Below are 18,038 nucleotides of genomic sequence, written 5' to 3'. Positions count from 1 at the left end.
ACCTTGGAAGAGTAAAATTTACACGGACAACTACTATCTCTATCAAAGTAATTTTTAGATTGAAGCCCTGAAAGTCTTTGGCTTTCTCACACAATTAAGAATGAGTCTCTGGGAGCCGGGGTGGCTGAGTTGGTTAAGCGTCCGACTCTTGATCTTGGCTAAGGTCATGATCTCTCAGTTCATGGGAGCCTATTTGGGATTTTCTCTCTCCCTCTCTCTCTACCCCTCACCTGGTCTATCTCAAAATAAATAAATGAAAACTTAAAAAAAAAAAAAAAAAAAAAGAATGAGTCTTATCATTCACAAGTGATTCAGAAGCTTTTTATTATTCAATTCTTTAGAAAATTCCTGATTCTTGTCTAGGGCAGATTCTTGCTAATCTTTACTTCAGAGAATTTCTCGATATGAATGAGAAATATGCACAAAGGTTAAAGAGAAACAGAAAAGTCATTTATTCTTAATGTACCAGTATTTAAGCTGCAGGAACATTATTATAATTCAATTTTTTTTTTCTCCCAGCATTAAAAAACAGAAATACCCTATAATTCTGTACTAGATGGCTGTTTATGAAATTTCTATGAGCTAGCTATCTGTATAATGGTACTTTGGAATGAGTAATCAACATATATCATACATGTAGGTTAAATATATAGGTTTATTCACCTGTAAATTTATATATGTAAATACTCTGGTCTTTATTTTGCATTAAAATCTACTTCAGAAGATTATGCTAAGTGAAATTAGTCAGAGAAAGGCAAATATATGATTTCCTTCATATGAGGAATTTAAGATACAAAACAGATGAACATAAAGGAAGGAAAGCAAAAATAATATAAAAACAGGGAGGGGAACAAAAACCATAAGAGACTCCTTAAATACAGAGAACAAACTGAGGGTTGCTGGAGGGGTTCTGGGTGGTGGGATGGGCTAAATGGGCAAGAGGCATTAAGGAGGACACTTGTTGGGATGAGCACTGGGTATTATATGTAGGGGATGAATCACTGGATTCTACTCCCGAAATCATTATTACACTATATGCTAACTAACTTGGATGTAAAAAAAAAAACCAAAAACTCTACTTCAGAAGATGAAGACAAAGGGAAAATGAATAATCAATACAAATATATCATTATTTTTAAAATTCCAGAGGTACACAGGAAGTGAGAAAAGAAAATATGTCACTTTATAAAAACAGGTACACTTCATGGTAAAATATCTATGAAAAAGTAGGCCCTGAACTTAAATTTAAAAGCTCTAGAATATAAAATGTTTTTATACTACTATTCTGCTTATCAGGTATAACGTATAAACAGTGTTTTGAAATGGCTACATAAATACAAAGTGATCATTCAGTAAATGTGTGATGGTGGTGATGATAAAGATATGAATAAATTTGGACGTCTGGGTGGCTCATCATCCAACTTCGGCTCAGGTCATGATCTCATGGTTCATGGGTTCAAGGCCTGCGTCGGGCCCTGTGCTAACAGCTCAGAGCCTGGAGCCTGCTTCAGATTGTGTGTCTCCCTCTCTCTCTGCCCCTCCCCTGCTCACGCTCTGTCCCTCTTTCTCTCAAAGATATGAATAAATTTAAGAACTGAGTGTTTGGGGATGAGGACATAAGAAAAGTAAAAGTACACTCCGCTTCAAAATATGGCCTGTGGCCAAAGATCTGGCTTTAGGCATCTCACACACCCATCTAATGAGTGCCCATTAGGCAGGTGGTGTGCATCAGAAACACCCAGGGAGCTCTTCAAAACATAGGGCCTAAGCCCTTCCCTTGAGATTCAGTAGGTCTATGGGATCCTAGTATGTATTTATATTTTGAAAAAACTCACTCAATGGTCTAGGCAGATTCAGACCATTTTTAATTTCCATCATTTCTTGAACATATATTTTAATCTTTTAAATAGTATAAAAATCTCACCCCACCAAAATAAATCTTGATCTTTTAAAGTCAACCATTTTAACAAAACTTAAAAAAAAAAAAACAAAAAAAACCCCTTGCTCAAGGCAGAACTACAACTAAACCATGACTGAAAGATGGATACCTAATTGGTTTGGACGCTTCTAAGGGAAGAAGATTCAGGAATTATTATCTAGCACTCACTCTAGAACCACTCTTTTCATCATTTTAAATATTACTTAACAAAATACTTGACAATAACTGTATAGTCTCAGCCATCATAGTTGATAAGGGACAATCAGGTAAATGGTAAAAGCATTTTCCCCAATTGTGGGCCATACAGTTGAATACTTCCCAATGGATCTGTTCACTGTTGGTAGTTGAAAGAAAACCAATAACCAGTTCTGGATATGTCAGACAAGTCATTCTGATAAGCCAAACTCTCTAAATAAGAGCCCTTTCTTAAGGCGCTACAAACTATATTACATATCCAAAATTATTGTGTCTAGGAATGTAACAATGTTAGAAATACATGTTCTTGGAAATAATGCTTCATTTGGCAGTAATTCTTCCTATTCTCTGATAAATTGCAGTGTTTATGTGAGTTGAACACCTTGCTATTCTAATGACTGCGTTACTCTTGTGGCAATGTCAGAGAACTTTCTCACACAAATATTATAAAAAGTAGATTCACAGTTCATAACTGTGTCATTTCCCTTCCTTCACGGAATCATTTTTTCTGGCTTGGGTGATAAGTGGAGGGCATTTTAGTGATCAAGGTGGATGAATTGACATTTTCTGGCTCTACAGACACAGTCCTTAGCACCAGGATGGCAATGTTAAAAAAGAAATGGGGGAGAGGGGGTGCCTGGCTAGCTCAGTCAGTAGAGCATGCAACTCTTGATCTTGGGGTTGTGAGTAGACAACTAGGACAGAATTCCTTTATCTCTGAGCCATTCTGCTGAATATTTTCCAGGTTACTCTTCCTTCAGCAAACTTAGGTAGGTATAGCCAGGAGAAACCCAGAGGAAATAGCTCCCCAACATTCAGAAAGAGCCAACCCAGGAATTTCATTTCTAAGAATTTATTTTAAGGAAATAATTGATTGGTATAGAATGTGTACACATGTGTATACATACACACATGCACACACACACACACACACCTATATGAGAAATAAGTCTAGAAAAATATATATACCAAAATCTCAATAGCGGTTTTCTATGAGTGGAGGGATTTTGAGTAATTAAAAAAAATTACTTTTATCTGTATTCTCTAGTTTTTCTATATAGACCTTGTGTAATAATTAGAGAAGGGACTGAGGTGTTTTCTAAAAGTTTTAAGTACTTATAAGTACTAGGAAAATAGCTATGCCAAACATGAAATTTTTAGAAGCAAACCAAGTAACGGAGGATATAATTTCACGCTCCAAACTAACAGACTGGCTCTGTGAAAGAAATTTTTAAAAAAGTATTATATCCCTTTTAATTTTTCTTAATAATTTACTTTTTCTCCACTCCATAACCATTTTACCACTTCCATATCTACATGGAAAAAGACAAATGATTAATACTTTGGATACTTATATAGTTTTTGCCTCCAGAAATTGTATATCTGGTTTCTTTAATCCTGATGATTCTGTTTTAAAATTTTATTCCTTCTGGGGCACCTGGGTGGCTCAGTCTGTTGAGCGTCCGACTTCGGCTTAGGTCATGATCTAACGGCTTGTGGGTTTGAGCCTCGCATCAGGCTCTGTGCTGACAGCTCAGAGCCTGGACTCTGCTTCGAATTCTTTGTCTCCCTCTCTCTCTGCCCCTAACCCACTCACATTCTGTCTCTGTCTCTCTCAAAAATAAATAAACATTAAAAAAAAAAGTTAAAATTCTATTCCTTCTTAGCCCAATATCTAAAATCCTATGTCCAGAAGAGTAAAAATTAAGACAGGCATCCCTTTTCCCTCCATAGCTGAAAAGAACATATGTATATGTATGAATGTGTATATGTATTTTTATTCATAATCATTTTTTATATAGTTATCATGCACATAACATACAATAGCCAACTGTTTAAGACATAGAGGCCATCATCTTGACAATATAATTACTAGTTTCAAGGCCTAGAAAATGCAGCTCACCATGTAAAAATATCTCACCACGAGAAATCAGTAATTTTCAAAGCTGGTAAAACTTAATGCCAATTCTATTTCCTTTTAAAAAAATTGAAGCTACAGGTAGGTTGACAGATTAGAGAAATACTTAAGTTAATACTAACTGGATTGCTATTAAGCTTACCTTACAGCTTTGAAAAACTCTGATTTCTTGTGTGTTTCAGTGGTGAGCTGCATTTCCTGAGTCTCAGCCGATTTCCCAGCAGGAATTCCAGTCTGATGAAGAATCAGCAAAAGGAAGCCCTCACTGAGAGACACACTGGTATCATTCACTGAGTGGAGACAGTGAAAGAGTAACATATTTCTAAAGGCAATTTAGATTCTTAGTACATATGCTCACAAAGTAAATACAGATTTACCTTCCCATGACAGAAGCAATGATTAATTTCCCTTGAAAACCTGACTGCTTTTTCTACAAAGCATTTGGTTTTACCCTACTTACCTCTTTGTGATGATTTTCATTCACCACAGTTCATCCCTTAACTGCCTTTTTATCACTGTTATCACCTCCCAAAGCTGTGAAAATCAAATCTGGAAATCTAGTGTAACCTATACAGCAATATTTTTGTTAAACAAAAGGAAATGAACATTTAGTACTTTGAAGAAAAACACGTTTTCTTTCTTTCATTTCTCTAAGTAGGCTCCAAGCCCAATGTGGGGCTTGAACTCACGACTCCAAGATCAAGAGTTGCACGCGCCACCAACTGAGCCCACTGGGCACTCAAGAAAAACATGTTTTCTCAAATGTCTTTAACACAGCAGTTCACAAGGAATCAATCATTTGAATACAGTTCTAGCAACTGTCTTAGAAAGTAATATAACTTTTAAAACATTATGGTTTACATACTTTTCATGGATAATTCTGAATTGTAAGACTTATATTTATTGCTCTAGATAGCGATGTCAACACCGTACCAACAACCACACATACCTTTTTAAGTTTAAAGTTAAGTTAATAAAAATAAAAATAAAATAAAAAATTTAGTTTCTCAGTTGCACTAGCACCATTATAAGTATATAATAGCCACTTGTGGCTAGTGGTTACTGTATTGGGCAGCATAGACCTAGAACATTTACACTGCTGCAAAAAAAAATCTATTGACAGCACAGTTCTAAATAAAGCATCTAAAGAGAGAGATTTATGGTTAAAAGGGCTTACCTGGCCTAAGGAGGTGTGGGTGTGTGAAGGGGCTGGGCTGGCCTAAGTATCGGTTTGGAATTCTCCTCTGTGGGATGGGCTGGAGGGAGTACCTTCGCTGAGAACATGACATGAATCCTGAAGGAAAAACAAAGAGAGTAGAATGGAACAATAATCAAGAAAGTCCTCACAGTGTATATACATTTATCGATCTCTAGCAGTTGGATGCTCTAGAAAAATGCAAATTAGTGTCTCCTTCAATATTTATATGGCCCTCCCTCTGTGCCAGTTAGGGCCTGTCTTGGGCCCTGGGAAAACAGAAATGAGATCATTTTTACCCTTAGTGATTTCAGTCTACTATAGTATAATAGAGGTACATATATACCGAATAGGACTATGGTATGAATCAGGAACTATGGGAACAGAAGGAAGGCAACAAACAAAAGCAAGGAAGGGGTTAAGAAGTACTTCACAGAAATACTGTGTCCTAAAATTCAGAAAAAGAAGCTGTATCCTAAAATTCAGAAAAAGAGAGCTAACATTTTTACTGAGAATATATGAAGTACAAAAAACATGATATCTCATTGAATCTTGGAATGTTAGAGGTAGATAAAATAAGGTATAAAAATGCTTCATCATAGTATACAACAGACACTATTAGCATTCATTCAGTAAGATTAAGCATGTGACTGGAACACATGCTAGAAGAAGACAAAAGAATGAGGACTATATGCTCTGGTCTTTAGAGAATATACAGTCTAGTGGAGGTGAGACACAACATTCAAGCACTACATGGCGAACACCACGGTGGATTCATTCACAAGGGTTTTTGAGAGCACAAAGACTGAAACACTACTGTGGGATGGGTGCAATATGATCTAGATACAGATACAGTACTCTGAGGAACACAGAGACGCGCACAAAGGGGTGTTGGTGTGGGACTCTAGAGGTAGGGGATGCCCGCTCTGAATGAGAATTAGTCGAGGGCATCTGGCTGGTTCCGTGGGTAGAGCATGCAACTTGATTTCGGGGTTTTAAGCAAGAGCTCCAAGTTGGCTGTAGAGATTACTTAAAAACAAAATCTTAAAAAAAAAAAAAAAAGGAATCAGCCAAGTGAAAGAGAAAGAGGGGTGTGGAAGGTATCATAAATGAGATTACAAAAGGGAAGTCATAGAAGGCACTGGGTATGTGTGTATGTACATGCATGTGTGTATGTGTGTGTGTGTGTGTGTGTGTGTGTGTGTAGGGGGAAGAGAGTTTCAGGTCAGTGTTGATGGAGGAAGAAAAGATTAGAAAAAGGTAAGGATCAGACCATTGAAAGCTTTGTATACCAAATTAAGGAATTAGGATTTTCACTGCCATCATCATTGCTTTTTTACAAAAAAGGAATCAGACTCAGAGAAGTAATTTGTGCAATGTTACAGTTAGTAATGAGGAAGCTAGGATTCAAGCCTAAATTTGTTAAACTTTGAAATCTCTGTTCTTATCCCTCCATCCTGCTGCTCAGTAGGTGTTCTCTGCCGATCCCAAAAACAGAATCAGTACCGTAAAATCTCCTTGTGAACCTACAATCGCTACAATGGTAGAATGTGATGTCTGGATCAAGTTAAAGGTTTTTGTAGGGACTATGTAGTGTGAATGAATGAGGTGTATATATTTGATGAGTTAAGAATCTTAAATGTTAACTCTGAATTAAATTTTCAGAGGATTACTGAAAAAAATTATAGCTTTTTGGATGATTAAAAATACAGAAAATGGTAAAAGTTTCTAGGCAGTATGAAAATACAGTTAAAAATAGTGAAAAAATAAGAAAAAGGACAAAACAAGTATTTCCTGGAATCTGTTTAGAAAATGTACAGAATACATATTAGGGAATATGTCCAGCCTATATAAATTGAAAGCTTAATAAAGATGAGGCAAGCAATTTACAAAAATACAGAGGACAGAGGAACTTGCTAGAGGACAATCTAGGGATGTAATCAACAAAACCCAAATGTGGGAAATACTACAGGACAAAGAACTCCGTTTCTTGCACATAAATTTTATGGCAGGTAGGGATGGTAAGAGATGGAAGGAGGAATCCGTAGATTAAGAAAACCTTAAAAAAATTTATCAACCAATTGTATTATGTGAGCCTTATATGGATCCTGATTCAAGCAACAAATTGTCTATCAAGTATCCACTCATACTATTTACTATAATTACGAAAAAATTGGAAATTTGGGCAATTGCATATTTAATAGGATTACAGAAGTAATGTTTACTTCTTTAAGGTGTGATAATAGTGCTGTGCTTATGTTAAAACCACATACTTTTAGAGATATAAACTGAAATATTTATAGATGAAGTGATATGACCTGGAATTTATCTCAAAATAACATGGGGGTGGGGTGGATTGGGGAGAGGATGAACGGGGATTTGGATGAAAGAAGCCACGAGGTGATAATTGTTGAAGCTGGGTGATGGGTACATGGGAGTCCATTATATATACTCTATCTACTTGTATAGGTTTGAAACTTTTCATAATAAAATAAAAGGAACAAGAAAAGATGAGTTAAGCATAGAGAAAAATGAAGGAAGTACACAATCATCTGAAAGGCAATCCAAGACAGAGTTAAAGGCAGCGTGGTACAGTAGGAAAAAAATGCCAGTTCTATGATCTATGTGATCTCAGCATGTTACATAAATTCCTATGCACCACTTCTTTACCTGTGAAATAATGCAGTGATATTAGGTAGTGGCTTTCAAACTTGTGAAACCAAGACTCCCAGTAAGAAACATATTTTACATGGTAACCTAGTATACACATATAAATATGATATACATAAAAATTTCACTAAATACTATACTATGACTGATACTTTTCTGTCTTATTTCATTAAAAAATTTCTCAGTGCACTAACATGATTTTATTACTGCAATGTCTTGAATGGTGGCTCCCAAAAGATATGTCCACATCCTTTTTTGTTGTTGTTGTTTATTCATTTTGAGAGTGAGAGTGTGAGCCGGGGAGGGGCAGAGAGAGAGGGAGAGAGAGAATCCCAAGCAGGCTCCATGCTGATAGCATCTGACAGTATGAAGCCCGATCTGGGGTTCAAACTCATGAACTGTGAGATCACAACTTGAGCGGAAATCAAGGGTTGGTTGCTTAACTGACTGAGCCATGCAGGCGCCCTGATATGTCCACATCTTAATCCCTAGAACCTGTGACTACTAATTTATTTAAAGAAGGGGTCTTGCAGATGTAATTAAGGATCTTGAAATGAGGACATCACCCTGGATCATCTGGGTAGGTCCTAAATTCAATGGCAAGTCCTCTTATAAGAGGAATGCAGAGAGAGAGAGATTTGAGATAGGCAAGAGAAAAGAAGTAATGGAGGCATGTGGAAGCTGAGATTGGAGTGATGTGGCCACAAGCCAAAGAACACCTACAGCCACCAGAAGCTGGAAAGGTAAAGAACAGATTCTTTCCTAGAGCTCTTGGAAGGAGTACAGCCCCGCTACCACTTGATCTCAGACCTCTGGCCTCCAAATCTGTGAGAGAATTCTATTATTTTAAGCCACCATGTTTGTGGTAATTTGTTATGGCAGCCTCAGGAAACCAATACGATGACCCACTAAGATTACAACTTGTCACTGGAAAACACTGCACTAAAAGACTGTATCTCTGTACTGAGGGCGGCTCCAGTTCAGGAGGAGGAGGGATGTGAGGATGCTCAATAATGGTAAGAGCATAAGGGGATCCTGAGACCAACTTCCGCCTCATCCAATCATCAGGTTCCCTACAGTGTTACTTGCAGAAATGACCTTTCCCTATGCATAGCGGCCTTTGGCCCACTTTACCTTTTAGTTATTTGACGCTTGACAGTTGTGTTTCTTGAAAGTAGAAAGTAGAGAAGTGTTTCTCTTCTTTAACAGGGAAGAGAAGATAATGAGCTGTCCATGTGCACGAACATGTTGGTACAGTGACTGGGATGGAGTGTTATGAAGAAGAGGAATACAATTAGGAGTTTAGCAGAACTACCTGAGCTTTTTTCACCTGTAAACAAACTCTTGTCCTAATCAAAGCTCCATTATAGGAGCTTATTAATCAAAGTTCATTATAGGGTTCCGCTCCATTTTTCCTGATTACAACAAATAGAGGCACAGTGTATTTAATACTTTCAAATCCCAGCGTCATTGCTAATAATAATGATCTTGATGACAGCTAACATTACTATTGTTTATTATATTCCAGAAAGTATTCTAAGGACTCTGCATGTATTCACTTATTTAATCCTTACAGTTGTGTAATGTAACTACTATTCCAAACTTTTAACTTATTTTTGAGCTGGTAACATGTTCATACGGATCAAAGTTCAAAAGATGTAGTAAATTGATAGGGAAAAGCCTTCCTCTCACACCTGTCCCCAAGTTAACCTGTCTCCCTTCCTTGAAACAGCCAGTAATATCACTTTTTTGTTGAAATTACACTTATTTTTGTTGAAACCACATCTATATTCTCTTTAAACAAATAATAGCATGTATGCTTGAGGCAGATGTTATTACAGCACTGCCTATTTAAAGATGAGGAAAAAAAGATACACAGAAAAGTTAAGAAACTGGCCCAAGATGAAGAATTACTGAGACAGAACTAGGATTTGAACAATCTATTTATAGAGCCATAACCATTAGACTACATTGTCTACACTACCATTTTGGCAGTAAAATAATTGGATGTAAAATGTTAACCAATTGTCTTTTTAATTTTTTTAATGTTTGTTTTTGAGAGAGAGACAGAGACAGAGCATGAGTGGGGGAAGGGCAGAGAGAGAGGGAGACACAGAATCCAAAGCTGGTTCCAGGCTCTGAGCTGTCAGCACAGAACCCGACACAGGGCTCAGATCCACAGACCAGGAGATCGTGACCTGAGACGAAGTTGGACGCTTAACCGACCATACCACCCAGGTGCCCCTCAATTCTCTTTATGTTCAAATGAAATAATACTAGAATATCAATCCATCTATTTTGGACCACTTCCTGGCATAGGAAGCTTAAGTCTAACAAATGCAAATAAACAATACCTTTACCTACATTTAAGTAAACAGGATTTTTTTGCTCAATATCACATAGCAAAACTGGTATGTCGAGTCCTATTTCTAAAATCCAATCTGATCCAAAGTAGGGCCACTTCCTTAGTATAGACCCTCCTCAATTCACCTGGACACTATGTCTCTTAACTGGTCTGCCTTTCTTGGATCTTGTCTTTCTTCTGTAACTCATCTTCTATAGCTATACCATTTCCAAAGTGATCCCTCTAGTCCTTTGCCTTGATGTCCTCAAAAGTACTGTCAACTAATTCCTGTTTAAATTCAGGATCTGTCCTTAACTTTCCAGCTTCCTACACTAACAGTATATGCCTAGAATTTTCTATGTTTCAGAATACACTTCAACCCCTAGCTTAGCACCCTTCATGATCTGGCCCCTGTCTATTCCTTCTATTCCTCTGGCCTAATAATCCTCAAAAGAACATTAGTACAGCCACACATGAGGAGCCCCAGCTAATTAGTCTGTACTGTAACAGTACTTGCCTTCAAAAATACAGTTCTCTTAACAATGGCTTTTGCCTGCTTCCATGAGCTCAAAAATTAGCTCATACATCACTTACCCTAAGAAGTCTAATTCCCTATCTTTATTGATTCTGATGTAAATGCCCCTCCTCAATGTTCCCATGTTTACTTCTGTTACTATTGTTAATACCTACTATACTGCATTTAATTGCTAATTAGTTTGCCAGTCTATTATAAACTTTTGGAAGGGCAGGAATCATTTGTTCTTTGACTTTATTTCCCCAGTGATTAGACTGGCATATATTTTGAAGACCACAAGTCAAGAAGTCTGCCTTTTGATTAGATGCAGGGATGAAGAAAAAAGAAATTAAGACGATTCCTGGGTTTTTTGGCCTGAATAACAGGATAGATGTTTGTACCATTAAACGAAATGGCAAAGACTGAGATAATTATTGGATATTCCAAATGAGAGTTCAAATAGGCAACCGAAGGTTCAGGGGAAACTAACAGGCTAGATACATGAATTAAGATGTTATAAGCACACAGCTGGTATCTAAAGCCCTGGGACTGGATATGACCTACACAGAACTGTGTAGGTCAAGTTTAGTTACTATTATAGCGTGAGAAGGAAAAGCACAGGAGAAAAGGAAGCAAACTAGAGGAAAATGGTTTTTAGGAAGTTAAACAAGTATTTAATAATTTAATAGAGGAAGTGCTCACCTGTGTGAGGACAACCACTGGATTTGGCAGCACAGAATTCAATGGAGAACCTGACAAGTACAGTTTTATTTATTCATCTTACTTAAAAAATTTTTTTTCTAATATTTTAGAGAGAGAGAGAGCGAGAGAGCGCGCGCGCGCACGAGCATGGGTGGGGGAGGGGCAGAGAGAGAGGAAGACACAGAATCCAAAACAGGCTTCAGGCTCCGAGCTGTCAACACAGAGCCTGATACAGGGCTCAAACTTGTGAACCGTGAGATCATGACCTGAGCTGCAGTCAGATGCTTAACTGACTGAACCACCCAGGTGCCCCTTATTTATTTTTTAAACGTTTATTTTCAGAGAGAGAGAGAGAGAGAGAGAGAGAGAGAGTGAGAGAGAGAGAGAGAGAGAGAGAGCATGAGCAGGGGAGGAGCAGAGAGAGGATCACAAGCAAGCTCTGCACTGTTAGCACAGAGCCCAGCCTGAAGTGGAGCTGGATCTCAGAAACTGCAAGGGTTGAAATCAAGAGTCAGTTGCTCAACTAACTGAGCCACCAAGGTGACCTGAACAATGTTAGTAAAGTATGAAAGATAGAAGCCAAAATGGGTAAAGGTGGTCAAAAGGTATAAACTTCCAATTATAAGATAATAAGTTCTGGGGATGTAATCTACAGCATAGTGGCTATACTTAACAATTCTGCATTGTGTATTTGAAAATTGCTAAAAACATAGAGCTTCAAAGTTCTTATCACAAGAAAACTAGGGTACCTGGCTGGTTCAATCAGTAGAGCATGAGTCTCTTGATCTCGGGGTTGTGAGTTCAAGCCCCACGTTGGACAGAATTTACTTAAAAAAGGTCTTATCACAAGAGAAAAATTGTAACTATGTGAAGTCATGGGTGATAACTAAACTTATTTTGGTAATCATTTCACTATATATACATATATCAAATCATTATATTGTACACCTTAAACATGTTATATGTAAATTATAACTTAATGAGATGGGGGGGAAGTAGACGCCAGATTGGAGTGTGCCAACAAAGAACAGGATGGAAGAAAGCAGAAACATCAAGCAGAGAGGATAATTTTGACAAGTTTTACTGTAAAGGAATGAGAGAAAGTGGCATAGCAGCTGGAAGGGTCAATAGATAAGGGAGGGGGAATAATTAGAAGCAAATCCTTGTTTTATACCTTCACACTCTATTGCAGTTAGTTTTTGAATGTTTTTTTCAATTGTATAAACTCCTTGAGAGCAGAATTTTCTATTTTCTAACTCCTCTCTGTGTCACAGGTTCTCAATACATATTTGTAGAATGTCTAGAACCTAAATTCCTAAACCCTTGTCCAAAAAAATGCAGTAGAGTAGAAAGAGTAAAATTTGGAATCAGATTCAAGTTCAAATATCATATTTTTCACTAATAAGCTAGATAGCCTTAGACAAATGTATTTGAAGAACCTCAGGTTTCTTATGGGCACAAAATATTTACTTTCTGGAATGCTGTTACAATTACATGAGAGACTGTGTTAAGTCATTTGTGTAAACTGTGTAAACACTTTAGGTGTTTGACCTAAAAATGGTACTCAGATGATTTTATTCTTCTTCTTCATTTTCAATAGCAAGCAAATACAATCATGTGTATACCATACATACATGTAGACATATATACTATAGGGAATTGAAAAACCAATCTAGAGTAGCTCTCTGCCCCCATCACACTACCATTTTTTTTTTTTTTTGAGGGGGAGCACGTATCACATTATCTCAAATCATTTATTATTTATACTTCATTAATGAAAACACCATGAAAATTGCTATTTTTTAATGTCATTATCATCAGTGGTTAAAACTGTGCCTTGCACAAAGTAGAAATTCAATAATATATACTGAATACATAAGTGTACAACTTTCAAAATCTTTACGTGTTTTAAAGTTGTAAACTTTTAAGTGGGTAAAGATACTGCCATCTCAAATGATTCAATACTGGCATGCAGAAAGCTTGCATATTATGCTCCTTCCTCGGGAATCACCCCAAGTCTGGGCTAGGTCTCTCATATGATTGCTTAGCATCCAGTGCTTCCCCCATCGTAGCCCTTATTATACCGTAATCAAGTTGTTTGTTTCCAGTACAATTGTCTCTTGACTGAAATAAATAAATTATGTCAACTATTTGAATACTTTTTCATGTAGTTCTCAATTTCTTCATTTTTCAAAGCCAAATCACAGAACTGGGAAGTTATTAAGGCTCAGCAGCCTGAAGGTCCTATCATGCAAGGGGCATGCTGTGGCTATCAACAACAGGTTCCACTAGTTTATGAGGCACTGTTGGAGACTTCCAGGGAAATATAGGGGAAATAGTCCTGAGGGTTCAGGATGGTCTGGTAGGACTCTGGACTAGCTTTATTTGGAAGGTCTAGTCCCTACCCCAACCCCGGAATGACACCATAATGCAAACCTCTCTGACATAAGCTGGTAACTCTGCTTGCCACATAATCAGTATCCTAATGTCTCCTAGCAGTGTCCATGGTAGTAACATTGTCTTCAATGTAAAAAGTGCCTATTTGCAGTCACTGCCTCCACCACCACCACCAGGAGTGCTCCAGCTGAGAGGAAGCTACAGTTCTCACTACTCAGACCCAGAACACCCCTTTCCAATGACCTGTTAAAACATGGTGGATTACTATGAAGTTCAAGGAGTGCAGAGATATGCTTCACCTGAGGACATTAAAAAGTCTTATCGTAAAGTGGCACTTAAATGGCACCCTGATAAAAATCCAGAAAATAAAGAAGAAGCTGAGAGAAAATTCAAAGAAGTAGCTGAGGCATATGAAGTATTATCAAATAATGAAAAACGGGACATTTATGATAAATATGGCCAGGAAGGATTAAATGGTGGAAGCAGAAGTCATTTTGATGATTCTTTTGAGTATGGCTTCACATTTCGTAAGCCAGATGATGTCTTTAGAGAAATTTTTGGTGAAAGGGATCCATTTTCATTTCATTTCTTTGAAGACTCACTTGAGGACCTTTTAAATAGTCCAAGAAGCTCCTATGGAAGCAGTGGTACAAGATCCTTCTTCGCTACCTCCAGTGAATATCCAGTTTTTGAGAGATTTTCTTCATATGCTACAGGATATATACCATATGGTTCACCGGGCCATGAGGGGCTTAATTCATTCTCCTCGTTGGCATCTGATAATAGTAGGATGGGCAATTACAGATCTGTTAAAACTTTGGGTAAGACTGTTAATGGCAAAAATACAAATACACAGAGAATTATCGAGAATGATCAAGAAAGAGAAGTTGAAGATGATGGCGAACTGAAGTCCTTCCTTATAAATGGTGTGGCAGATGAAGAGGGCTTTGCAGAAGAATGCAGCTGGAGAAGACAGTTATTCAACAATTATTCACCAAAGTACTTCAGACCCAAACATGTAACTCAACATACTTTTGTGGACAATGATAAGCAAGATATACCTTGGGTCACCAGCAACTGGGATCCCTCTATTTTCTCAGCAGGATTCAAAGAAGGTGGTAAGAGGGAAAAAAAAGAAGCATAAAGAGGTGCAGAAGAAGTCAACCAAAAGGAATCGTTAAATTGACTCTTCAGACACATTATGTTCATATAACAATTGAACATGACTCTTTGTTTTTGTTAATCACAGAGTTTTGTAGATAACATTTGTTTAGAACTATACTAATATTATGTTTTTAACATGTTTAACAGGATTGTGGACCTGTGGTCAGTGTTGTTTGGAGTAAGTATGTCAGAAAAAGACGAGTTTGTGGTGACAGTGATGTTAAGAATTTGGAAAACAAGAAATACTATTTTGCTATTTCTGAGCTGAACATTTACAAATCATAGAGTTTTTCTTTAGCAGAATTCATGATCTATTTCATTCCTTTTATCTATTTAAAACCACTATACAAACTTCTGAAATATGTACCGCATTAGGAGCTAAAAATTTATTACTATGTACAGATTCAGACTATATAATTATTCATGAAATGACTTTTTTCCAATAGAGGTAGAGCATTTCATACATAAGTACATTATAAATAAAAATTAAAGTATAAAGTATTTTCTCTTAAGTTAAAAATAGCCAGAGTTATATTTGCATTCCCATGTTTACAGTAGCACCTATTCACAACAGTCAAGAGGTGGAAACAACCCAAATATCAATGAATGAATATACATGCATATAGTGGGATATTATTCAGCTTTTTTTATTAAAAAAATTTTTTTTACATTTATTTCTGAGACAGAGAGAGAGAGAGAGAGAGAGAGAATGGGGGAGGGGCAGAGAGAGAGGGAGACAAGAATCCGAAGCAGGCTCCAGGCTCTGAGCTGTTACCACAGAGCCCAACGCGGGGCTTGAACCCATGAACCGTGAGATCATGACCTGAGCTGAAGTCGTATGCTTAACCGACTGAGCTACCCAGGCAGCCCTATTCAGCTTTAAAAAGGAAACCCTGTTAAATGCTACAAAATAGGTAAACTTTGAAACATTACGGTAAGTGAAATGAGCCAGCCATAAAGACAAAATACCTTATGATTCTACTTACATAAGGTAAGAAGTTCATAAAAACAAAGTAGAATTTTAGTTACTGAGGCAAGGGAGGGAGAGGTGTTGTTTGGTGGTCTGTTTCACAATATATATTTTAAAACAATTAACATGGTAAATTTTATGTTATGTGTATTTTACCACAATTAAAAAAGAAAGCTAGACTTATCCTGGATTTCTCAGAGCAATGTGGCTATATCATGTATGGCAGGCCACCAGTGAATCACTCCAGATAGGAAACTTTCTATTTTCTTTTTTAGTATATACCACGTACAAAGGATCTACAAATACATTACTCTAAAACATCTCTACCCACTATAGTTTAAGGTTACAATGGAAGAAAAATGAGTTACATCAGATATTGAGCAAGTAGTCTTAGCTAAATGTTCTCAGACATTTTAAATGAGCTTAGTTTAATTTCAACACAATCACTTCTTAGTTTCCTCTATTTTATTTTCAAAATATATTACTTTTCAGCCTCCGAGTTTTATTCATTCATTCATTCAATGGTATTTTTCGAGTACCTACTGTTTGTCAGGTACTTGGGATACAGTAATGAGCAAACACGAAAAACCTTAGCTGTCATGGAGTTTAAAGCTGGAGAAAGACAATAAACAAATACTAAATAAAATATAATGACAGTCATAGGTGTTAAGGAAAACAAAATAAAGTAAGAATAGGGGACATAAGTTTTGGAGTAGGAGGGTTGAAATTTTAGTTAAGGTACCGAGGGAAAAGTGATGGCTAACATCTTTGTGAAGATGTAAAGAAAGTGAAGGAGTTAGCCATTTGGATATGAAGTGAAAGAGAATTATAGGAGAAGGAACAGCAAGTGAAATGTCTCTAATGCAGAATGTGCAAGGTGTGTTTGAGGCTCAAAGAGATCGTTGTGAACGATTAAGAGAACAAGCAGATGAAATTAAGTAACAGGAGGTCAGATTATGCAGGTACTGCTAGATCACATTACGGACTTTGTTATCATAGGTGGGATGAGAAGCCACTTAAAGGCTCTGAGCAGAAGAATGACAATTTGACATATTTCAACAGGTCCACTCTGGCTGCTGTCATCGAGAAAAGACTCAAAGTAAGCAGACGTACAAACAGGGAAATCAGGCTATTGCTGGAATTCAGGCAGAGTCTGTAATAGTTTGGTCCAGGGTGATGGACGTAGGCGGGGGAAAGAGTGATCAAATTCTGGATATAGTCTAAAAGTAGGGCCAAACGGAATTTACTGATAGGCTGAATATTGGGCATGACAGGAGTCAAGGTTTTTGGCTTTAGCAACTGAAAAAAGGGATTTGCTATTATCTCAGATAGGACCACAGGTGTTGAGTTTTGGACATGCTGCATTTGAGATGCCTGAATTTATTAACTGAAAATAATTTCTTAACTTGCATCCTGCATATTCCTTGTCATTGAATTCTTAAGTTTTTTTCTTTTTTAGCAAAAAGATTTTCATATTATTTTAATCTTTTATCACTTAGAAATGTAATGACTGCAAATTTTAATGTGACTAAAAGATGGGAACAAATAATCAAGCAAAACTAAAACCCAATCACCTTTGGCAAAATACAGTTCAGTGGCATTTAGCAATGCAACAAATCTGGAAACCAAAAAAGATTATAACATCTACTCTTTAAATGACTGCTATAGTAAAATGAGGGCTTCTGTTTAACTTTGTGTTGGTTGGTAGATAGGAAATTCTATAGAAAGGTCTGGGGACAATTTGCATTTAAAACTTATTTTCAGAAAGTAAAATCATAAAAGCTTAAAGTATTTTAAATGTTACTTTTATAAAATGTGGTATTTAGTTAAGTATCTGTCATGTATGTGGGACAACTCAGGGTTGGAAAAAACGCAATTTTCCAGTAACAAAACCAAAACCAGCATCTCTAAAAATATAAGAATCACTGACATGCCCTCCAGTCCATTTTCCACTCTTAAAAATTCAGACTTAGTCTTACTCAATAGCTTAAAGTTACTCAATGGTTTCCCACTGCCCAGAAGAGTGGAAA

General features: G+C 36.9%; 2 protein-coding genes across 10 annotated transcripts in view; one reads left to right on the top strand and one right to left on the bottom strand.

Moving 5' to 3' along the window:
• The window catches only part of XPNPEP3 (X-prolyl aminopeptidase 3), a 75,145-nt gene that overhangs the window by 53,205 nt on the left and 3,902 nt on the right, over nt 1–18,038 (bottom strand). For 4 of the 9 annotated variants that reach the window (XR_006205136.1, XM_042947913.1, XM_042947914.1 and 1 more), the window contains exon 2: nt 5,230–5,346. Coding sequence is in view for 6 of the 9 variants with exons in the window: in XM_042947913.1 (XP_042803847.1) it covers nt 5,230–5,346 (117 nt within the window). In the remaining 3 variants the exon portion in view is untranslated. Of the gene's footprint in view, nt 1–4,194; nt 4,318–5,229; nt 5,347–9,051; nt 9,178–11,477; nt 11,528–12,651; nt 13,288–13,561; nt 13,882–18,038 lie in introns of those variants that run through there. The other 5 variants (XM_042947916.1, XM_042947917.1, XM_042947918.1 and 2 more) reach the window with 5 other exon arrangements.
• DNAJB7 (DnaJ heat shock protein family (Hsp40) member B7) lies at nt 14,023–15,101 on the top strand. Its single transcript, XM_042947923.1, has one exon. It carries the CDS (start codon nt 14,128–14,130, stop codon nt 15,016–15,018), a length of 891 nt encoding a protein of 296 aa, XP_042803857.1. The 5' UTR covers nt 14,023–14,127; the 3' UTR covers nt 15,019–15,101.

The sequence above is a fragment of the Panthera leo genome, chromosome B4 (genome assembly GCF_018350215.1).
Source record: "Panthera leo isolate Ple1 chromosome B4, P.leo_Ple1_pat1.1, whole genome shotgun sequence".
Taxonomy (NCBI): Eukaryota; Metazoa; Chordata; class Mammalia; order Carnivora; family Felidae; genus Panthera; species Panthera leo.
This window is presented reverse-complemented; position numbering and strand designations above follow the sequence as displayed.